This window comes from Taurulus bubalis (assembly GCF_910589615.1).
Source record: "Taurulus bubalis genome assembly, chromosome: 20".
Lineage (NCBI taxonomy): Eukaryota > Metazoa > Chordata > Actinopteri > Perciformes > Cottidae > Taurulus > Taurulus bubalis.
The window spans coordinates 17493676-17518675 of record NC_136608.1 but is presented as its reverse complement, the minus strand read 5'-3'; the positions used below and the strand labels follow the sequence as shown (position 1 = coordinate 17518675).

The 25000-nt window shown below is 43.4% G+C and overlaps 1 protein-coding gene across 1 annotated transcript in view; it reads right to left on the bottom strand.

The window, feature by feature from the left end:
* LOC306752208 (SLIT-ROBO Rho GTPase-activating protein 1-like) overlaps positions 1-24854 on the bottom strand; it is a gene marked incomplete at both ends in the record, with an annotated part of 31423 nt that extends 6569 nt beyond the window's left edge. Inside the window, 16 exon segments of the mRNA XM_079235936.1 lie at positions 489-623; positions 699-776; positions 1366-1426; positions 1925-1958; positions 2055-2082; positions 2838-2922; positions 3846-4043; positions 6330-6431; positions 6628-6849; positions 9389-9517; positions 9745-9939; positions 10218-10280; positions 14382-14489; positions 14565-14619; positions 14702-14897; positions 24788-24854. Of these exon segments, the coding sequence (XP_079092062.1) occupies positions 489-623; positions 699-776; positions 1366-1426; positions 1925-1958; positions 2055-2082; positions 2838-2922; positions 3846-4043; positions 6330-6431; positions 6628-6849; positions 9389-9517; positions 9745-9939; positions 10218-10280; positions 14382-14489; positions 14565-14619; positions 14702-14897; positions 24788-24854 (1756 nt within the window).
* Positions 24855-25000: the final 146 nt, after the last annotated feature.

Sequence of the window (25000 nt, the reverse complement as noted above, 5' to 3'; positions counted from 1 at the left end):
ATGAGCTATTTTAACTACTTTAGCTACGTGAGCTATTGTAGCTACATGAGCTATTTTAGCTACACTGCACTTTACTGGTAACTTTTAAATTTATTTAATTTTTATTTAATTTGTAAATTAAGTAAGTAAATATGTTAACTAAAAATACAAACTTTCTATATTAGAGAATTGAAAAATTCAATAACATGTGCTGACATATCAGCAGATATTCCTTTTTACATTTACTGTGGGTTTTTGATTGGTCCTTTTAACTGTTAGAGAATGATGTCATCCATAAGCATAAACAGCTGGCCCCATTAAAGCTGTGCTGAATGATCTATTAGACGTTCAGGTTTCAGACGACTATCGCGGGATCACTGTGATACTGAAGAAAACTGAAAAACACGATAATTCTCAGGTGAGTTGTGAAGCATCAGAGATGATGTGCAGCTAGAAACACGTGGACGCCGCGTCATGTGACCCGTGTGCTCGGCCCGGTCGGTACTCACGGACGCAGGAGATGAGGTCATTGAACCTCTCCTTGGGGAACAGCGGGTTCTCCAGACCCCGGAAGTAGAGCTTCAGCACTCCAGCCACCGAGTTGATGTCGTGGTTGCTCTCCTCGTCGATCAGCGGGTCGTTACCTGGACGACAGCACAGAGCGAGTCAGCCACACCCCCTTTACCCACCTGCCGCCGCCGGTCACGTGACCTGCTCACCTCTCTCGAAGGAGTTCTTGATGTCGTTGACCTCCACCTGAGACCCCGACACCCGGAAGATGCCCTGATGCTGGAGACCTGTTGGGAACAGACCGTTGGTCTCAGACTCCACAAAGACACTTACTTCACCTCCTAACACTGTGATGTCATCATGACGTCATCAACCATGAAAGGGTGATTGTGCAGAGGGTTTATTTTAATCTGAAAATGTCTAAACGACAGAAAAATACTCATAAACTAAAATTAAATTGGCTTACAATTCAAATAATTCGTATTTATTTGTTTGACTAATTCTCTCATATTTATAATTTATTATAATATATATTAGACTTTTCCTTATACATTTGATCAACAACCGTCGGTTTATTGTTTAATTGTGTTGTCCACTTGTTTAAATGTGTTGCAATTTAATTTATTATCATTTATCATTTTCTTTTGAAGATGCTCCATAAATAAATATTATTATTAGCTAAATTAAATGTGATGTAATATGCCGATCTTCAGGATTTGTAATCAATACTTATTGAATTATTAATTTTTACTACTCAAAAGGTTTTCAGGGAGTCTGTATGACTCATGTACAAGGCAACATAATAACACCGTAATAATCATAAACAATACAATGAAATACCGGAATATGTGTCTCATCAATCAAAGTGGCGCTCACCGTGCAGGTTGATGTAGCGGATGCAGCTCTCCACCAGCAGCGGTATGGCTTTGGTTGAATCCTGTGAACACGGGCGTCAAACACACAATTAGGGTTCATTATTGATTACATTTACATATGAAAAAACATTCAGCTTAAAAAAACATATAAACGTAAAAATTCATAATCCGCAGACCGTTTAAGCAGTTTTAGTGCCAAAAATACCCGGATGTTAAACTGATTTGGAAAAGCTCTTCAGCGGTCTACCTCGACCAACCGCATCCCACAATGCAAAGCGCTGGAATGGTCTGCGGTCGCAACAACAAATGGCCCAAAACGGTAAATATAGTTTAGTAAAAATGTTTTTAGTAAAAAATAATTGTACGCTATATCATCACTAAATTCACTTCTGAGAATCTTTGAGGCGAGAAATCAGTATTTACAAGAAAAAAAAGCCAGATTAATAATTTGCTCCAACGTTTTATTTCCTGGTTTTATTATTTATGGACTTTAACTGAACTATGAACGGGGAAAAGACGCCCGCTGTCCCCAGAAGCCTCCTGGTGGCATGAGACTCTACCTGGTGCTTGCTGTGCGAGTTCTTCCTCCCGCGACTGAAAATTAGCAGAAAGAAAAGAAGAAAGAATTAAGTTTCATAAAAAACAAGAATACGGAGTAAAAAACGTAGAAGAGGAAATATGAAATCACACCTGGTCGTCAGCAGCTCAGCTTTATATCCTGGAAGAAAAGACAAGGACGAGGAAGATTTAGAGGCAAAGAAGGCTGATTACTTTTTGTATCATAAAACATTAATTAATTAGTGTAATGGACCGTTATTGATCCTGATAAATTCTGATCCGCCTCACAGTTTAATGTGACCCATCAGAGTAAATCAAGTTGCATCCTCCAGTATCCAGTGCAATATGTGACCATGACGTCACGGTTGTTTCTCTGATCTCTGATCATGTGATTTTGTAAACAACCAATCAGTGTTTAGACCAAAAGGAGGAGAGCTAGTAATGTTAGCAGCACTGCTAACAGAGAACCAATAGGCGGAGAGCTAGCAACGTTAGCAACACCGCTAACAGAGAACCAATTGGAGGAGAGCTAGTAAAGTTAGCAGCACCGCTAATGGAGAACCAACAGGAAGAGAGGTTCACTTTAGGTTCATGATGATGCGTTCAGGCTCTGCTCAGTGAAAATGAGTACTGGCTGAAGGTAAATGATAACGTTCTCATGATGCGTTCACATGTAATCAAGTAAAATGTAGTGTTGGTGATAAACTAGAATAAATCCAGATGTTTTCACATAAAATAGATATTAGACATGAATTATGAGCTGTTTAACTTCATTAAGATGGTTATTACACTTCATTAACACTGATGATGAATAGATATGTTTTAATGAAGTCCAGCTGCTATAATCACACAACAAAGGAATCTGTTCATCAATAATCGGTGCTCAGTATCACGTAGAAGATGTTTCCATCTCACCTTCCGCTAAAGCTTTCTTCAGGATGTCGTGTTTGGCCTGCAGCTTGGAGATGAGATTACTTCCCTCCAGATACTCGCGGAATTTCTGAAGGTATTGAAAAATAAAAATGGAAAATAAGAACAAAATAAGCTGCATGAAGTTAGAAGAGAATAAAAGTAGCCAATAAAAGTAGCCAATACAAGTAGCCAATAAAAGTAGCCAATACAAGTAGCCAATACAAGTAGCCAATACAAGTAACCAATACAAGTAACCAATACAAGTAACCAATACAAGTAGCCTATACAAGTAGCCAATACAAGTAGCAATTAAAGTAGCCTATACAAGTAGCCAATACAAATAGCCAATACAAGTAACCAATACAAGTAACCAATACAAGTAACCAATACAAGTAGCCTATACAAGTAGCCAATACAAGTAGCAATTAAAGTAGCCTATACAAGTAGCCAATACAAATAGCCAATACAAGTAACCAATACAAGTAACCAATACAAGTAACCAATACAAGTAGCCTATACAAGTAGCCAATACAAGTAGCAATTAAAGTAGCCTATACAAGTAACCAATACAAGTAGCCAATACAAGTAACCAATACAAGTAGCCAATACAAGTAGCCAATACAAATAGCCTATACAAGTAGCCAATACAAATAGCCAGTACAAGTAGCCAATACAAGTAGCCAATAAAAGTAGCCAATAAAAGCAGCAATACAAGTAACCAATACAAGTAGCCAATAAAAGTAGCAATACAAGTAGCCAATACAAGTAGCTAATAAAAGTAGCAATACAAGTAGCCAATACAAGTAACCAATACAAGTAGCCAATAAAAGTAGCAATACAAATAGCCAATACAAGTAGCCAATTCAAGTAGCCAATACAAGTAACCAATACAAGTAGCCAATACAAGTAGCCAATACAAGTAACCAATACAAGGAACCAATACAAGTAACCAATACAAGTAACCAATACAAGTAGCCAATACAAGTAGCTAATAAAAGTGTGTTCCCTCACGGTGAAGTAGAAGAGCTCCGTCTCCTGCTGATTGGCCCGTTTCTTGGCCAGACTCGGCTTGTTCAGGTACCCGTCCGACACGCTGGACTTCACGGACTCGGAGGACGGGCTGTGGGTGAAGCTGTGGGACACGTCGAAGTCCTCCAGCACCGTCATGTCCTGCAGGGTGGTCAGAGTCGCCCCCCAGGTCTTCTTCACCTGAGGAGGAGGAGGAGGAGGGATCAAGAGCCTTCATCGTCATCGTAAAATATATCAGAATGTCGTCGGCATATCGTCGAACCTTTTAAAAGCAAATCTATGAACCCCGTAGAGAACATGAGAGGAATGTGCAAAATCATGCTTTAATAACTGGGTTATCTATATTTTCTACTCAGTTTCTCTTTTTTTTATGGGTCATATTTTCACTGTTTTATGCTTTATTTATAACGTAGACATTTAAATTGTAAATCAAGAATTTAGCATTTGAATCAGCATTCAACCGAATGCTGGGCAGCTTCTGGTTTCATGTCTATTCATTAATTGTATTTTTAAAGCTGATATTTCAGGCTACACTAATATCTTTAGTATGAAGCTATTTGTATACTGTTTATATGAGTGTTAGGTCCAAAAGTCAACATTTATTACTAAAAACATGAATGTTTATAATTTACAAAATTCACAACACGTTTTTATCTCACGAAATATTCTGCTTCAATTCATATTTGTTGGCGTTTAGACTTTAATACACTTTCAGAAAGTTTATTCAATAACAAAAAGACAAACTTATTTACTCCAATAAATCACTATGTTCTACATTTATTCATTCAAAATTAAGGAATTTTCTTTTTTTAGGGTGATGATGAAATCATATTTGCAAGAATTTCTCTTCTACGTTTTTATTCTACGTATTAAAAAGGACGTTTCTAAATATATGAGAGGCCTGAATGAATGCAGAAATAATGAAACCCGTGATTTGGGAACAAAACAGTTGCAGAACAGTGTTCCTCCTGCTGCTTTAAGGACCATGGGTTCTGCAGAGGAAGAACACTGTTCTGCAGAGACGTTGTGTTCGTGGTGAAGGTCACCCCCAAACGCTGCCTCCCTCTGAGGGCTCGGCCGGCCGGACGGCTTCCTGCTGGAGACGTTTGATGAATAACTTCTCAGAGCTGCACAAGAATCTGTTCCTCACCAGAAGGTCAACACATTTTCTATACTTTTGTCTGTTTGTGTCTGAGATTTCTCCTAAATTCACCAAAAGCTAACGTTACATAATGCCTCATTTGTGTAATTTAAATTTAAAAACATCATTTCAGAAAACTTGTAATGTAAAAAATAATCACATTAATATCAACAATGAACATGTGAAGTCTCATGTTGATACCTATGAATTCATCTTTTATTTACCATATTTACATTTTGTACAGACAAACGTCGTCAACTTCCTGTTTGTGCGTTCCACATTATGCAAAGTGTGTTTACACTCACGGAGGAGGCTGAATGCTTTTATTTGTTCATGATTATCAGGCTGTGTGTGTGTGTGTGTTTGTGTGTGTGTGTGTGTGTGTGTGTGTGTGTGTGTGTGTGTGTGTGTGTGTGTGTGTGTGTGTGTGTTTGGAGCTGCTGAGACGTGCAGATGCAGTTCATTAATCCAGACTCCTTCAGCATTCTCATGCCCTTCAGGGCGAGTTAACAGCTGCACACTGTGCACACACCACAACTCAACACACAACACCACACACACACCACAACACCACACACACCACAACACCACACAACACAACACAGGACGCTGCAGCACCGAGTCACATGTGTGTTTTTGGAGGCTACATTATCTGCTACTTTATCTGCTACTTTATCTGTTACAATATCTGCTACATTATCTACTACATTATCTGCTACTTTATCTACTATATTATCTACATTATTTGCTACTTTATCTGCTACTTTATCTGTTACATTATCTGCTACATTATCTACTACATTATCTGCTACATTATCTTCTACTTTATCTGCTACTTTATCTACAATATGTGTTACATTATCTGCTACTTTGTCTGCTACTTTATCTACATTATATGCTACATTATATGCTACATTATCTGCTACATTATCTGCTACTTTTTCTGCTACTTTATCTACATTATATGCTACATTATCTGCTACATTATCTGCTACATTATCTGCTACTTTTTCTGCTACTTTATCTACATTATATGCTACATTATCTGCTACATTATCTACATTATCTACATTATCTGCTACATTATCTGCTACTTTATCTACACTATCTGCTACATTATCTGCTACTTTATCTGCTACTTTATCTACATAATATGCTACATTATCTGCTACTTTATTTGCTACTTTATCTACATAATATGCTACATTATCTGCTACATTATCTGCTACTTTATCTACATTATGTGAACCATCGGGCGGCGTGCTGCACATTAACGTCTCTGGGGTCGCTTCTCGTAAACGTGTGCGTGTGTTTGAGTGTCCGACCTCTTCGTTCTCGATCTTCAGAGACGCCAGGCGGGTCTGCAGCTGCGTGAGGCGGAGGGTGAGCTCGGCCTGCAGCTGCGGCTGGGAGGCGATCTGGGTCACCTGACAGGAAGTGGAACAACGACAGGGTGAAGTTGGAGAAAAAACGGGGTTGTGAAATTTAAGGATTGAAGGTAACTTTCTGTTACCAACCAAAATAAAAAGTTGAGTAAAAAGCATAAAGAATAGAGATATAAAGCTAAATCTCTCCTGATGAACGTTTAATAAATGAATGTAATAATAATAATAATGTACTGACTGCGTCGCCCATGTGGGCCTGGAAGCTGAAGCGCTGCGGCGGGCAGAAAGCGGTCGGGTAGAGGCCCAGCAGGCGCTGCCGGTCTCGGGCCGGGTCCAGGCCCTCCACGGCCCCCTCCAGCACCTCCAGACCTGCCCTCCTGGAGGCCTCGAGGCTCAGCTCGGCTGAGAGGTAGGTCCTCAGGGCCCGGCTCAGACTGGAGTGGTACCCTAGGTCACAGCACTGAGGAAGGAGGAAGAAGAAAACGATAACAGGCATCACTCATAACTCATCTAAAGGGTTTCTTTAAACAATCCCTTTAAGTCTCTTATACCGGGAAACAATGATGAGGTTCATGTGACGGACACCGGCTGAAATGAGATCTCTTCCATCTGGTTGGTGGACAGCTTCAATTACTACATTACCCATGAGCCTCTCCTGCTGTGAGAGGCGCATTTCAAAGGGGAACTTTAACTTGGTGTTGGTTCTGTCGCCCCCTGTGGACTAAATAGCTAGTGTCTCTGAGGTCTGTAGAGGACCAGGACTACATGAGGTCTAAAGAGGACCAGGACTACATGAGGTCTATATAGGACCAGGACTACATGAGGTCTATAGAGGACCAGGACTACATGAGGTCTGTAGAGGACCAGGACTACATGAGGTCTGTAGAGGACCAGGACTACATGAGGTCTATAGAGGACCAGGACTACATGAGGTCTGTAGAGGACCAGGACTACATGAGGTCTGTAGAGGACCAGGACTACATGAGGTCTGTAGAGGACCAGGACTACATGAGGTCTATAGAGGAACAGGACTACATAAGGTCTAAAGAGGACCAGGACTACATGAGGTATATATAGGACCAGGACTACATGAGGTCTATAGAGGACCAGGACTACATGAGGTCTAGAGAGGACCAGGACTACATGAGGTCTATAGAGGACCAGGACTACATGAGGTCTGTAGAGGACCAGGACTGCATGAGGTCTATAGAGGACCAGGACTACATGAGGTCTATATAGGACCAGGACTACATGAGGTCTATAGAGGACCAGGACTACATGAGGTCTAAAGAGGACCAGGACTACATGAGGTCTGTAGAGGACCAGGACTACATGAGGTCTATATAGGACCAGGACTACATGAGATCTATAGAGGACCAGGACTACATGATGTCTGTAGAGGAACAGGACTACATGAGGTCTATATAGGACCAGGACTACATGAGGTCTGTAGAGGAACAGGACTACATGAGGTCTATAGAGGACCAGGACTACATGAGGTCTATAGAGGAACAGGACTACATGAGGTCTATATAGGACCAGAACTACATGAGGTCTGTAGAGGACCAGGACTACATGAGGTCTATAGAGGACAGGACTACATGAGGTCTATAGAGGACCAGGACTACATGAGGTCTATATAGGACCAGGACTACATGAGGTCTATAGAGGACCAGGACTACATGAGGTCTAAAGAGGACCAGGACTACATGAGGTCTATTTAGGACCAGGACTGCATGAGGTCTAAAGAGGACCAGGACTACATGAGGTCTATATAGGACCAGGACTACATGAGGTCTAAAGAGGACCAGGACTACATGAGGTCTATATAAGACCAGGACTACATGAGGTATATATAGGACCAGGACTTCATGAGGTCTATAGAGGACCAGGACTACATGAGGTCTATATAGGACCAGGACTTCATGAGGTCTATAGAGGACCAGAACTACATGAGGTCTGTAGAGGAACAGGACTACATGAGGTCTATATAGGACCAGGACTTCATGAGGTCTATAGAGGACCAGGACTACATGAGGTCTATATAGGACCAGGACTTCATGAGGTCTATAGAGGACCAGGACTACATGAGGTCTGTAGAGGAACAGGACTACATGAGGTCTATAGAGGACCAGGACTACATGAGGTATGTAGAGGACCAGGACTACATGAGGTCTATAGAGGAACAGGACTACATGAGGTCTAAAGAGGACCAGGACTACATGAGGTATATATAGGACCAGGACTACATGAGGTCTATAGAGGACCAGGACTACATGAGGTCTAGAGAGGACCAGGACTACATGAGGTCTATAGAGGACCAGGACTACATGAGGTCTGTAGAGGACCAGGACTGCATGAGGTCTATAGAGGACCAGGACTACATGAGGTCTATATAGGACCAGGACTACATGAGGTCTATAGAGGACCAGGACTACATGAGTTCTATATAGGACCAGGACTTCATGAGGTCTATAGAGGACCAGGACTACATGAGGTCTGTAGAGGAACAGGACTACATGAGGTCTATAGAGGACCAGGACTACATGAGGTCTATAGAGGACCAGGACTACATGAGGTCTATAGAGGACCAGGACTACATGAGGTCTATATAGGACCAGGACTACATGAGGTCTATAGAGGACCAGGACTACATGAGGTCTATAGAGGACCAGGACTACATGAGGTCTATAGAGGACCAGGACTTCATGAGGTCTATAGAGAACCAGGACTACATGAGGTCTATAGAGGACCAGGACTACATGAGGTCTATATAGGACCAGGACTTCATGAGGTCTATAGAGGACCAGGACTACATGAGGTCTATAGAGGAACAGGACTACATGAGGTCTATAGAGGACCAGGACTACATGAGGTCTGTAGAGGAACAGGACTACATGAGGTCTATAGAGGACCAGGACTACATGAGGTCTGTAGAGGAACAGGACTACATGAGGTCTATAGAGGACCAGGACTACATGAGGTGTTCTCAGACTCACGTCGATGATGTCCGGCAGGTCGTGGATGTAGTATTTGAACACGGAGGCGTTGGTGGCCTCCAGGGTCAGCAGGTACTCGTTCCGGGCTTTGAGGGTCTTCAGCTTGTTCTCAGAGTACTTTGCCTTCCTCTGGTGGGGAAAGAAACACAGACTGTTGAGAGATGTGTCAGGTGGGAGCTATTCTGATGTTTGATATATTTACATTATTTACAGTTCACACTCACAGAGCTCCTGTTTGCAGTCGTATTACTTACTAGTCTTTAAATGTCTAAACTTCTCACATTCTCAGTGTTTACCGTTGCTTCTGAGCTTTCATTTCTCTAAAAACATGCTTCCTCGGTTCCTCTTCATCTTACCTTCTCCCTCATCTTCTCCATCTTGCGGGCGGCGTTGCGCCTCTGGTGGCGCTCTTCTATCCGCAGGCCGAACACCGGCTCCACGCCGCCCGTCCCCGACAGGCCCTTCACGCGGCCCTCCTGGCGCTCCGCGTCCCGCAGCTTGGTCTCCGCGCTGATCGTCTCCACGTGGTACATGTGGTACGTCTTCATCACCTGAGGAAGAGCAGCCGGAGGACGGGTGTTTACGTGAGGTGGATAAACTCTCGTCTGATTTCATGTTTTTATAGGAAGCTTTTAAGGCCTAAAAATAAACCTTGACATTTGGCAGAAAATAATCTGCGAATGTAGAAAGAAAGAGGAGCTTTAATGAGAGGTCAACCTTCTATCTGATGTCTGACCTTCGTCTAAAAGGTGTGAATATCTGAAATGTATGTTAGTTTTGTGTAAAACAGATTTTCAGGCTTTCCAAAGACCTGCTGACGTCCACTTACGGTGTAGAGCTCGTTCAGCAGCTTCATGAGGTCTTCCTGCAGCTGGAAGATGATCTCCTTACTCTGACAGAGACAAGAACACAGAACAGCAGGAACACGTTGAGGTCCTTCACTTCACTTGAGTACTTCTGTTTCAGGCAACTTAAAGTATATTTCAGAGGCAAAGAGGCAAAGATAGAGAGAGACAATGAGATAAAGAGACAGAAGGTATGACAAGCGTCCCCGGCTGGAATCGAACCGCCGTCCCGCTGTGTTACACGGCATCGATCAGAATATCGATCACAGCCTCTTGAGCAGCTAACGGCCTCATGCATGAAACACATCCGCCACTTCTGGGAGTTATGTGGCAGCGCATTCATATTTTATTACGCTAAAGACAGAGGAGTCCCAAGACCGATGAAGCCCCCAGCAAAATGATCACGACGAATATGGCGGTTTATAGGAGGAATATGATGGTTTATAGGAGGAATATGACGGTTTATAGGGGGAACATGACTGTTTATATGACGAATATGATGGTTTATATGACGAATATGATGGTTTATAGGACGAATATGATGGTTTATAGGACGAATATGATGGTTTATAGGAGGAATATGATGGTTTATAGGAGGAATATGATGGTTTATAGGAGGAATATGATGGTTTATAGACGAATATGACGGTTTCTAGACAAATATGACGGTTTATAGGAGGAATATGATGGTTTATAGGACGAATATGACGGTTTATAGGGGGAACATGACTGTTTATATGACGAATATGATGGTTTATATGACGAATATGATGGTTTATATGACGAATATGATGGTTTATAGGACGAATATGATGGTTTATAGGACGAATATGATGGTTTATAGGAGGAATATGATGGTTTATAGGACGAATATGATGGTTTATAGGAGGAATATGATGGTTTATAGACGAATATGACGGTTTATAGGAGGAATATGATGGTTTATAGGAGGAATATGATGGTTTATAGGACGAATATGACGGTTTATAGGGGGAACATGACTGTTTATATGACGAATATGATGGTTTATAGGAGGAATATGATGGTTTATAGGACGAATATGATGGTTTATAGGAGGAATATGATGGTTTATAGGACGAATATGACGGTTTATAGACGAATGTGACTGTTTGAACGAGGAATGTAACGGTTTATAGACAAATATGACGGTTTATAGGAAGAAAATGATTGTTTATAGGACGAATATGACTCTTTATAGGACGAATATTATGGTTTATAGATGAATATGACGGTTTATAGGACGAATATGACGGTTTATAGGATGAATATGACTGTTTATAGGAGGAATATGATGGTTTATAGATGAATATGACGGTTTATAGGAGGAATATGACGGTTTACAGACGAATATGATGGTTTATAAGAGGAATATGACGATCTATAGACGAATATGGCAGTTTATAGGACAAATATGACGGTTTATAGACGAATATGACGATTTATAGGACGAATATGATGGTTTATAGGACAAATATGACGGTTTATAGGAGGAATATGATGGTTTATAGACAAATATGACGGTTTATAGGACAAATATGACGGTTTATAGGAGGAATATGACTGTTTATATCTGTCGGCAGCCGCTGCACTTTAGTCAGTATGAATAAAAGACGAGCCGGTGGAGAGATTAATAATGAACGCGCTGAGCTAAAGTTAGAGGCTAGTGTGTGTGTGTGTGTATGTGTGTGTGTGTGTGTGTATGTGTGTGTGTGTGTGCGTGTGTGTGCGTGTGTGTGTGTGTGTGTGTGCGTGTGTGTGTGTGTGTGTGTGTGTGTGTGTGTGTAATTTGTTAAACTGGGAGGAAGCATGCTGTTCTCAGGGGAATACTGACTTTACTTTCCATTAGAATCAACTCTGCTGCTTAAAGACGCCGGAGGAAAAACATGTTTTCTTTTCTTATGTTACACAAATGTAGACACAAGTACATTTACTCAAGTATACGTTTGAGGTACTAATACTTCAGTATTTTCTTCTCATGCCACTTTATACTTCCACTATACATCTATAATACTACGGAAGCCCATTCATGCCACTGTAATCCTGTAAATCATAATAATGAGATACTATTTTATTATTATGACATACAAATACATTCAAGGTACTTCAAGTAGTACTTCCATTTCATACTTCTACTTCATTTATGTAGGAGTTTAGGTTGACCTACTTTCAGTTTATAAACATAATGCATTGTTACAGATTATTGTCCTTAAAATCTTATTTTATAAAAAAAGGGATTAAATGTACAATTTCTGTATATTATTAAAATATAAATAATATAATGTATTAATAGAAAGGTTGTTTCAAGTATTTCAACTCATCATAACTCTAGAGCAGCAAGCTTTTTAAAAAATGTATTAAAAATAAAGAATTGGTTGAACACGGTTTTTATTAAAAAATATTTCTTAAATATCTTTTTTTGTTGGTTTTGTATTTTAGAAAATCGATAAAAAAATACGAACAAAAATATGAAATTTAAGATTTTAAGAAAACAAAGTACTTTTACATCAGATACTTTGAGTACATTTAACATTTAGATACTTCAGAACTTTAAGATATGAGCTGCTGAAAAGCTTTTCTATGACATATTAATGAATGACGACTCATTTTATTCCACATTAAGTACACATGCGATAAAACATTTCAGGATTTATGTCATTCCTCTCAGCCGGCATCAGCGCGTGACCTCAGCATCCATTACGGCGGTTTAAAGCCGGACGCTGAGCGGACGTATGGGAACGTTTACAGAGATTTACAGTCCAACGTTTGCTTTTTATTGGCAATAAAACATCACCTTAATTACGGGCTTTTCCCCTTCTGAGACTTAGTAGAGAAAAGAGAACCGACCGACCGGAGCCTGAAACCACCGGATGCTCATGAACGCATCGATTGCCGTTTGCGGCTCGAAGCTCAAATGCACAAGTCGTTAAAAAAACACGTACAAAATTCAATTTAAAAACTCAGTAATCTCCTAAAACATGGTTTCATGGTTCATGGTCATTGACGTTTTCATGGTTATTTTGCCGATAACCTCTTTCTGGTTTTGACAACTCTTTCCTTCAAATAGACACGTAGCTCTTTAATGACGCACACATTTCAACTCGCTCTTGTTTAGTTTGTTCGTTTATCGTACTCAGTTGTAAACTGTCATATTTGAATGATGTCGTATACTATTGCAACGTGTTTATCGTTCTTAAATGTGTAAACATACTCAGCAATAAACTGATTCGGGTTCTTAAACAGGTTTATGCTTTTGTATTAGTTATCGAGTCAGTGTGTGATTAGGATTTGTCTCTCTGACTCTCTGACTCTCTGTCTCTCTGACTCTTTGTCTCTTTGTCTCTTTGTCTCTCTGTCTCTCTGTCTCTCTGTCTCTCTGACTCTTTGTCTCTCTGTCTCTCTGTCTCTCTGACTCTCTGTCTCTCTGACTCTCTGTCTCTCTGACTCTTTGTCTCTTTGTCTCTCTGTCTCTCTGACTCGTTGTCTCTCTGTCTCTCTGACTCTCTGTCTCTCTGACTCTTTGTCTCTCTGTCTCTCTGTCTCTCTGACTCTCTGTCTCTCTGACTCTTTGTCTCTCTGACTCTCTGTCTCTCTGACTCTCTGTCTCTCTGACTCGTTGTCTCTCTGTCTCTCTGACTCTCTGTCTCTCTGACTCTCTGTCTCTTTGTCTCTCTGTCTCTCTGTCTCTCTGACTCTCTGACTCTTTGTCTCTTTGTCTCTTTGTCTTTGTCTCTTTGTATCTCTGTCACTGTCTATTTCTCTTTCTCTCTCTTTGTCTCTTTGTCTCTTTGTCACTGTCTCTTTATCTCTCTCTCTTTGTATCTTTGTATCATTGTCACTGTCTCTTTGCATCTTTGTCTCTTTATCTCTGTATCTTTGTCTCTTTGTATCTTTGTCTCTTTGTCTCTTTGTCTCTTTGTCTCTTTCTCTCTGTATCTTTGTCTCTCTCTCTCTCTCTCTTTGTCTCTTTGTCTCTTTCTCTCTGTATCTTTGTCTCTTTGTATCTTTGTCTCTTTGTATCTTTGTCTCTCTGTCTCTCTCTCTCGCTCAGTCCAGCTAACGTGACCCGCGTCAAAACGGTGTTGGTAGGTAAAAGGGGGAGGGGCTTTAGTCAAAGGGGAGGAGCTTACCCTCTTCAGGAGACGGGCGGAGTCCTCGCTGATGTGCGTGAGGCGTGAGATGACGTTGTTCAGGTAGAGGTCACTGAGGGTGGCGTGGTCCTTACTCTCCCTCCTCACCTGGGGACAAACAGAGTGTGATGGAGGAACACAACGCTTCACATGTTTATTATTATTCCATAAGAAGCGTCTCACCTGGTTCAACAGCAGGTACCAGCAGTTGACCGGAGAGAGCAGGTTCTGGTCTTTTCTGGAAGGGAGAGGAACACTTTGTTAACGTCTTCTCTCAGTCATCAACATGGAACATGCTTCCTTCGGTTCCTCCGCCCTACTTGTACTGCTGGTGGTCTTTGGTGCTGCGCGTCTTGGCCATGAACCGCTCCGCCAGCTTCTCCAGGTTTCGGGAATATTCGGTTTCGATCTCGGACTTCTTCCTGAAGAAGTCCTGCAGGTCCTGAAGCAGCTGGACTCGCATCTCCGTCTGCTGCTCCAGACAGCGCTGCTGCTCCACCAGCTGGGCCCGGACATCTGCACACACACACACACACACACACACACACACACACACACACACACACACACACACGCATGTCATTGTAGGTTAAGACACTTTGGAAAGGTCGTTCGTAACTTTACGGCCACAAAGAGTAGAAGGAAGGAATGAGTCAGCATTTTTTCACTTCCTGTTGTGTTTTTGTTCAGACGTCTGAAATAAAGTCTGTGTTTAACCCTTTGAGCCCCAAGTCCCCTCCCTAGGGGGGAGAAGCCCTTCTAGAGGCCTGAGTGAGGTCTCTTCAAGTTGTCGTATGAACCTAAAATGAGTTCTAATACTTGTGTTATTTTATATCCTTTGTTTTCTGAATTTATTTTTTTTAAATGTTTATATTTTCAAACCATCATAACTATAAACATCCAGCATGATATGAGCAAGATTTACCAAAAATACCTTCTCAAGCAGTCCTTTTTCAAACTGTATGGTTCAGGGCCTTAACAACATTCCACATGTATTAATATAACGCCTTTTTGGAAAGATTAGGACCTAAAGAATCCGAATCTGCAACAAAATCACAACACAACAAAGCCGAACGAAGGAGTTTCAGTCCAAAAACGGTGTCGTTCGGTTCCAAAATGGAAAAGTTACAACCTTTATGCTAAAACATGGTCGGATTGGGGCATGCTGGGTATCAACTGTGCAGAACCGCTTAAGACGTGTGACGCGTTCTAAGAAACCTCACGACCATGGAAGCCGGCGCAGTCGAAAACGTCGAAGGGAGTAGGATTTATCAGTCTCCTACAAGCCCGTAGGGTTACAGAGAGGTGTCTTTTATTGAAATATGACTTTGTAAAGTGTACTTAACGCTCTAGTGAAACATTACGGCAAAGAAGTGACGGTGAGGTTACGGAGTCTATGTAATTACACTTACTGCTTTACTGTATTTCAGCAGCTTAAATGAAGTTAATCAACAGTGTGGTTCTGGAGAAACTTTAGGAAACGTCACTTGACTTATTCTTCTCTTTTCTTGTCCGATCATGAGCAGTTTAGTCGTCTGATTTATAAAACAGGTCAGTAAACGCCCCTCTGGTGGACCTTAAAGCGTCTAAAGGAGACGACTAAGTGTCCTCACTAGGACACTAGTCCTCCTTTAGCTTAGTGGAGGAGACGACTAAGCGTCCTCACTAGGACACTAGTCCTTTAGCTTAGTGGAGGAGACGACTAAGCGTCCTCACTAGGACACTAGTCCTTTAGCTTAGTGGAGGAGACGACTAAGCGTCCTCACTAGGACACTAGTCCTTTAGCTTAGTGGAGGAGACGATTAAGCGTCCTCACTAGGACACTAGTCCTCCTTTAGCTTAGTGGAGGAGACGACTAAGCGTCCTCACTAGGACACTAGTCCTTTAGCTTAGTGGAGGAGACGACTAAGCGTCCTCACTAAGACACTAGTCCTTTAGCTTAGTGGAGGAGACGATTAAGCGTCCTCACTAGGACACTAGTCCTCCTTCAGCTTAGTGGAGGAGACGACTAAGCGTCCTCACTAGGACACTAGTCCTCCTTTAGCTTAGTGGAGGAGACGACTAAGCGTCCTCACTAGGACACTAGTCCTTTAGCTTAGTGGAGGAGACGACTAAGCGTCCTCACTAGGACACTAGTCCTTTAGCTTAGTGGAGGAGACGATTAAGCGTCCTCACTAGGACACTAGTCCTTTAGCTTAGTGGAGGAGACGATTAAGCGTCCTCACTAGGACACTAGTCCTTTAGCTTAGTGGAGGAGACGACTAAGCGTCCTCACTAGGACACTAGTCCTTTAGCTTAGTGGAGGAGACGACTAAGCGTCCTCACTAGGACACTAGTCGAGTGAAGGGAATCTGTCTGTGGTGGAACAGCCTCGACCAATTAATCAATCAATCAATATACACGTAATAAGTTAAGAATACATATTTTCTGCAGGACATCTGTGTGGTTTAAATGTTCGCTATGAGGACTTCAGACTCAGAAACACGTCGGTTTACATTTTTTTATCAACAAGAGCAAACAGAATGTGCAAAAAAGGAAAGGCAGCAACGACGTGACGACGCTTCAATGTGGATAAACTCTGCAGCCAGTAAATCAGCGCTGACCTTTGCCGCCCCTCAATTATTCATCCAGTGAATTTATTCTCTTTATCTGTTGCAGAACAACTTTCATCGTTATTATTTATTCATCGTTGGCATTTTGGATATTTAAGCTACCAAAGGTTATTTTTCTCAGAACCCAAGTAAACGATTTAGATCGTTTTGTTGGACTAAACCGTCCAAAACACAAATATATTCATGCAGGATATAAACACCCAGTTACTCCGGCGTGTTGTTCATGTGTTCGTTATTGAAGTGAACGATGGTTTAAAGGTTGTAGAAATATTTTTCCTGAAGAAACTTTGGACAATTTGTTCATGAGCTGCAATATTCATCTTTACCACAAAGGCTGCAGGACTGAATCCTAAACCAGGAAGTGACTGAGTCCTAAACCAGGAAGTGAGTTAGTCCTAAACCAGGAAGTGACTGAGTCCTAAACCAGGAAGTGACTGAATCCTAAACCAGGAAGTGAGTTAGTCCTAAACCAGGAAGTGCCTGAGTCCTAAACCAGGAAGTGACTGAGTCCTAAACCAGGAAGTGAGTGAGTCAGCACATGTTCCACTTCCTGTTCCCTTGTCTGGAACTCAACGTGTTGTTGTTCAGACGTCAGAAATGAGAGATTCTAGCGTTTAGTTCTCGGACATAAAACAGGTCAGTAAACGCCTCTCTGGTGAATGTAGAAGCCTTTAAGCTTTAAAATGAAATAAAAGTCTCAATGAGACGACTAAACGTCAAGAAAATGTGCTATAATAATATTTACATGATTTGAAGCGGCAGGTTATGTCACAGTGAGTACTTCTAAATGTACACTTTGAGCTACATAATGATGATGATAATAATAATAATAATAATAATAATAATAATAATAATAATGAAATGTGCTGTACAAATAAGGATTATTATTATTATTATTATCATGACCTCTCAGAGCTTGTTTTGTCCAAAACCAAAAGAAACAGAAGCAATGTTGATGTTTCATGATAAAAGATGTTAAATAAATGTTTAATTCTCCGTCAGTGAACTAATCCATTATATCAGCTGTTAAGCGCCGCTCTTCCTCCTCTTCCTCCTCTTCCTCACTTCTCTCTCTATCTTTAATCCTTTATAATTACTGATGAAGACGGTCGGCCTTTCTTTCTCTGAGGAGTCACCTTGGAAGACATCCTGTGACCGCATCACACACACACACACACACACACACACACACACACACACACACACACACACACACACACACACACACACACACACACAGGCTTCATGCTTCACTGGTCATACTGTTTCTATCTGTTTCTGCTCTATCTGCAGCAGGAGGGAAAGAGCGGCTACAGAATACACAACCATAATAACACACACACACACACACACACACACACACACACACACACACACACACACACACACACACAAACACACACACACACACACACACAAACACAAACACACACACCAATCCCTGAGGAGACCCTATCCACTCCACTACCTGTTGTCTAGGCAACCACACTGCGTGCGAACCATGTGATGAGGAAGGTGAAGACAAGAGCTCGGATCTGCCGCATCCACACACACACACACACACACACACACACACACACACACACACACACACACACACACACACACACGCTTTATATAATCTTTATAGAATAAATGCCAAGACCTTAGGTCCCCACAAGTCTATGAAACTCTATTTTTCTACTACTGTACGTGTGTGTGTGTGTGTGTGTGTGTGTGTGTGTATTGATTCTAATTTAAAATGGCTGCCTGTTTCATGTCGCTCTCTCACACACGGTGAACGTGCAACACTTTCTTATTAAATGAACGACTGTGTTGCTGCCCCTCCCTCTCATGGGCAGAAATACTCGCTTCTGATTGGCTGGCCGGGCCACGCGGGACATCCTCGACATGACTTGCGGCGTCCCGGCGGTCGGAGGTTTAATCATTTCTGTAAATTGGTGTCGAGCAAGAGTCTGGAGAGAAGACGTCTGTTGCCACAGTGTTAGCCTAGCTTTGCATAAAGACTGGAAACAGGGGGGAACAGCTAGCATTAGAGCGGATTGACACGCTGCTCAATTGACCCCAATAAGCCCCGCCCCCCTCCTGCTGCACACTGTCACTAACTGCAAATATTATCAAATTGTTGGAGAAAAAGAAAAGGTCCTGTTGAATATTACCTATAATATATACCTCATCTAGTAGTGGTTCTTAATTAACAAAAGTAATATTTTCGGGTCATTCGATCTTTTAAATGTCACGTTTCTGGAGCGTTTTAACTTGTAAAAATATACATATTTCTGCTTCAAGGAGGTAAAAACAGACCTTTCACAATAAAGCTCCATGTGCCTCGTTGGTACGGCTGCTTGACAAAGTTTACGGGATGTTCCTCCGCCGCGTATTGAACTCTTCCTCTTAAACATGAAGCGACTGAAGACCTGCTGCTCTCCCAGATGATGCGTTAGTGCTCTATTTAATCTGACGGAATAAAACAAACTAGACTCTTTTTTTGCTTTTTCTCGCAAATCCCATTCATAAACTCCGTGGGGATTTCAGACGCCAACATCAAAGAGACGTTGAGTTCACTGTCGACAAAACGATGAGAGACTCCCTCCTCAGATAAACACCCAGAAGGAAGAGCTGCTCCCGACCGCGCAGACGGAAAACATCTCAGCGAACATCAAAAGGAATGCCAAAAAAGTGTTGAGCAAAACGTTCACGTCGTCTCGTGAGGAGTTTTAGTAACTTCTCCCCGAGCGCTGCGCTCAGCCTCAGATGTACTCAGCCAACGAAACACGCTAAACAGGTCCACATTGACACGGCTTTGGTTACGATAACAGTATCAGAAATGACCACCAGGGGGCAACTCCTCTGGTTGTATAGAAGTCTATGCTTTACATGTTAAAGCTGCATTCTCTCTCCTGACCACCAGGGGGCAACTCCTCTGGTTGTATAGAAGTCTATGCTTCACATGTTAAAGCTGCATTCTCTCTCCTGACCACCAGGGGGCAACTCCTCTGGTTGTATAGAAGTCTATGCTTCATGTGTTAAAGCTGCATTCTCTCTCCTGACCACCAGGGGGCAACTCCTCTGGTTGTATAGAAGTCTATGCTTCATGTGTTAAAGCTGCATTCTCTCTCCTGACCACCAGGGGGTGACTCCTCTGGTTGTATAGAAGTCTATGCTTCATGTGTTAAAGCTGCATACTCTCTCCTGACCACCAGGGGGCGGCGACTCTGGTTGTATAGAAGTCTATGCTTCATGTGTTAAAGCTGCATTCTCTCTCCTGACCACCAGGGGATGACTCCTCTGGTTGTATAGAAGTCTATGCTTCATGTGTTAAAGCTGCATTCTCTCTCCTGACCACCAGGGGGTGACTCCTCTGGTTGTATAGAAGTCTATGCTTCATGTGTTAAAGCTGCATTCTCTCTCCTGACCACCAGGGGATGACTCCTCTGGTTGTATAGAAGTCTATATAAATGACTCTACTTCTCTTGATGTATTCCCTCAGTAAACATTGTAAACATGAGTTTATGTCTCAATCTCTAGTTTCAAGTCTTCTTCAATACAGCATGATGTTCATTTAGTAAATTATGGTCATTTAGAGTCCAACAGACCATAAAGCAGGGGATGCTTTAGGGGCGGGGCTACAAGGTGATTGACAGGTCGACACCAGAGACGTATACGATGTCACTTCCGTTCATTTGACTGTAAAATAAGACAACATGGCGCTGGCCGTAATCCAAGATGGCGACGCTGTTCTTAAAGAATGAATGTTTTAAATTCTCTGAGTTTCTGAGTTTCTGGACTGTTGGGTTTACAGACGTCTCCTCAGCTGCTAGAAAAAAATGATTTGCATTTTCCTGCCGATGCATGAATGAAACAATCCATCAGCTAATGCAGGAAATACTCCGGTTCAGCGTCAGCTGCCGATCACGAACACGATCAGCCGGCTGCAGCAGAGGAAAGAAAGGAGGTTTCATTCCAGCGAACCCAGAGAGAGGAGAGATTACATCAGATCCTCTCTCTGGATCTCAGGCAGATTGCAAGTGAAAGGACATCCGGCGCACTTAAACTTTGTGAAGTCTGAAACGCTTCTTCTCGGAAACCTGCGTGTGCGTCCTCGTAAAACATCCCCCAAGACGAGACGCGCCTCTTTGATCACGGCAGAGCGGCACAATGAAGCCAGCAGAGAGGATCCGTCTGCTGAAACCTCCGGGATGATTCCATCCGGACGCTCCGACGAAGCTCCGCCTGTGGCTGCGGCCGGCGGGTCGGAGCCACAAGAGGTCAAAGGGGTCAAAGGGGTCAAGGCCCGGAGCCGGGGAGGAGGACCATGCACACTCAGCTACTTCAAAGGCGGTTATTTATGTTTTCTGGAACATTTTCATATGAATAAAAAGGACATTTCCCAATATTTGCGGCGGCGGATTGAATCTGAATCGGCTACGTCTTCGCTGGTTTGAACGAGCAGAGATTTAAAAAAGCAGAGAAACAACATGAATTAAATGCCAAAAACTGAACAGTGATCAGCAGCGCAGACGTCCCTCTTTAAAGAGTCTGAAACCATCTCACCTGCATTCTCATTACACGTCTGGAAAGACTCAGATAATCCATATTGAACTCGCCTGGGCTGAGGGACATGACCATGAAATAACAATAACTTTATTTAAAACTGGCATCGCTGGTCGTTGTTGTGAAAATTAAAGAAACGCTTTGGCTGCTGGATGAAGTCCAGTTTAATTATCAGTTTCAACAAAGATCCGGAGTGAGGTCTATGCTTCATGTGTTAAAGCTGCATTCTCTCCTGACCACCAGGGGGCGACTCATCTGGTTGTATAGAAGTATATGCTTCATGTGTTAAAGCTGCATTCTCTCTCTTGACCACCTGAAGGCGACTCCTCTGGTTGTATAGAAGTATATGCTTCATGTGTTAAAGCTGCATTCTCTCCTGACCACCAGGGGGCGACTCCTCTGGTTGTATAGAAGTATATGCTTCATGTGTTAAAGCTGCATTCTCTCTCTTGACCACCTGAAGGCGACTCCTCTGGTTGTATAGAAGTCTATGCTTCATGTGTTAAAGCTGCAAGCTCTCTCCTGACCACCAGGGGGCGACTCCTCTGGTTGTATAGAAGTCTATGCTTCATGTGTTAAAGCTGCAGGCCCTCTACTGACCACCAGGGGGCGACTCCTCTGGTTGTATAGAAGTATATGCTTCATGTGTTAAAGCCAAGATGTTGTCAACATGACTTCTTCTATACAGCCTCTGGTCTAGACTGAGGCTGTATAGAAGACACAGACGTTGAGGTGTTGAGAAAGAGTCGAACCTAAACAGACCTTCAAGGAATGTGATCGTTTTTAACAAATGTTTTTTCAATAATTCATTCTCTCAATTTGAGAAATTGACAATTAGGACGAGATTTAACTCTTATCCCAGCATCCTTCACTGCAGATCAATAATAATCAATAATAATAATCAATAATGATAATCATGTAAATGGTTTAGCTGCTGGTTATCTGTCGTTAACTACTCCACTGACCAGAGGAGGCGTTACTACGAGTGACGTCACAGGAACAGGAAGCTCATCCCCAGGTGACCGTTACCAAGGTGACCAGGTCCAAGACACACATACACACACACACACACACACACACACACACACACACACACACACACACACACACACACACACTGGTTGGGGGACCTTTTACTCCGGCCCTCCAGAAGCATTTGGCTCAATGAGAGTCTCTCCAGCGCTCCGCCTGTCCTGCAGGTATGCAGATGTGAGGTCACTAAACACCTGAATGCACACGCAGGCAGAAACGAGGGCAGCAGCCGCATGCTGCAGGACACTCTTCATCTCTTCCTCTTCCTCTTCCTCTCCATCTCTTCATCTCTTCCTCTTCCTCCACCACCCCCTGCAGAGCTCCTTTCTTTCCTCTCTTTTCATTTGCATTTTCTCATTAGGACGCTCCTCATTTCCTTCAGACAGAGGAGGAGGTGTCACACACACACACACACACACACACACACACACACACACACACACACACTCACACACACACACACACACACACACACACACACACACACACACACACACACACACACACACAGGCGAGGTGACGCTCCAAATATCAGGAGCGCGCTCAGTTGAACCGGAGCTCACAAATGTGTACCGTCAGCGTTCTGCATGATGTCTCCTCCTCCTCCTCCTCCTCCTCCTCCTCCTCCTCTTCCTCCTGTATACATTACACACCACCTCCTGCACGGACCAATCAGCAGCCAGAGCAGGGAGGCAGACTCTGAAAGCTCATAGTTACACAGAAGATCTATACGGCGCTCCGGCTGGAGGCCAGAGAGGCTTCATGAGCGCTCACCTCCACGCAGGGCATCCCCGAGTCACACACACACACACACACACACACACACACACACACACACACACACACACAGGTGTGAGTGTGTGTGTAAACAAGAAGCACACATGGGGCCTTTAACGCTCTCCGTTTAATTAAATCACTCAAAGTCCGTCAATTCAAGTGAATGTTGCACCGACAGGAGGAGGAAGGAAGGAGGGAGAGGAGAGGAGAGGAGGAGGCAGAGTAATTGTGCACGAGAGATGTTATTTCTGAATGGAGCAGCTTGAATTTTTGGCAAGCGAGAGAGAGATAGAGAGAGAGAGAGAGAGAATAAAGGTGAGGCGCCGTAGGAAACGCCTCTCCTCTCACTCAGAAGGGTTTTAGAAGCTGAAAGTGATGATGATGGTGATGGTGATGATGGTGTGGGCGGAGGTGACAAGTGAACATGGAGGTGTGAGGAGCCATGTGGAGAGGGAGGAGCCATGTTTAGAGGGAGGAGCCATGTGGAGAGGGAGGAGCCAGAGGCTGCAGAGGAATGACAGGCGGGATGAATTGCACTAGAATCGGCTGCAGGTGTCAGAAACCAGACGCGTGAAGGTCGGACATTTCAAAGCCGAGCCCCTCGGCGGCGGGGAAGGAGGTGCAGGAGGAGCACAAGGTGCAGGAGGAGCAGGAGGAGCACAAGGTGCAGGAGGAGCACAAGGTGCAGGAGGAGCACAAGGTGCAGGAGGAGCAGGAGGAGCAGGAGGAGAGCTCTCATCACACCTCTGGCTCGGAAAAAAATGAGGCAGCCGTGAGCTAAAAAGGTCATTTGACTTGTGCTGTCGCCGCCCCTACGAAGCAGGGATGCTGGTAACCATGGCGCCGGAAGGAGGAGGAGGAGGAAGAGGAGGAAGAGGAGGGAGGGGTTGTCCCACGGTCATGAAAACCACTATTTCAGGACCGAGTTCATCACCTTTAAAACATGTCCCCTTTAGCATCATGCCACCAGTAGTCTATGGGGACACCACACACACACACACATGCACATGCACACGCACGCGCACATGTACACACACACACACACACACACACACACACACACACACACTGCTGCAGTCACAGCCTCAGAGGAATACCAATAGAAAGACTCCCAGACGGTCAAGAGACACACTCCATCTGCAGAACACACACACACACACACACACACACACACACACACACACACACACACACACACACACACACACACACACACACACACACACACGCACACACCCCTCAGGCGCCGTGCAGCACTCAGGATGAACCCATGGATCCTGACGTGTCACAGTGAGGTGTCAGCTCACACACACCCTGAATGATCAGTGCGCGGGCATGCAGGCAGACAGGTGCGCGCGCGTGAGTGCGTGTGCATGTGTGCATAGGTGAGGTAAGGTGGGTGTGCCCGCGCGCGCGTGGAGATGCTCTCACCTTTCACTTGGCTCTCGTATTCTGCGAGGATTTCTTTGTCCTTCTTGCTCTTGATGGAGTTTGACATGTCGTCACAGCGGAGGTGAGCGATGCAGGTGAGGAGGAGGAGGAGGAAGAGGAGCGGCGAGAAGAAGAAGAAAAAAGATCCCGGTTTATTTCCCTGCGCGTGCACCGCCCGAGGCTCCAGCCGCAAACCCGCCCGTTAGATCCATG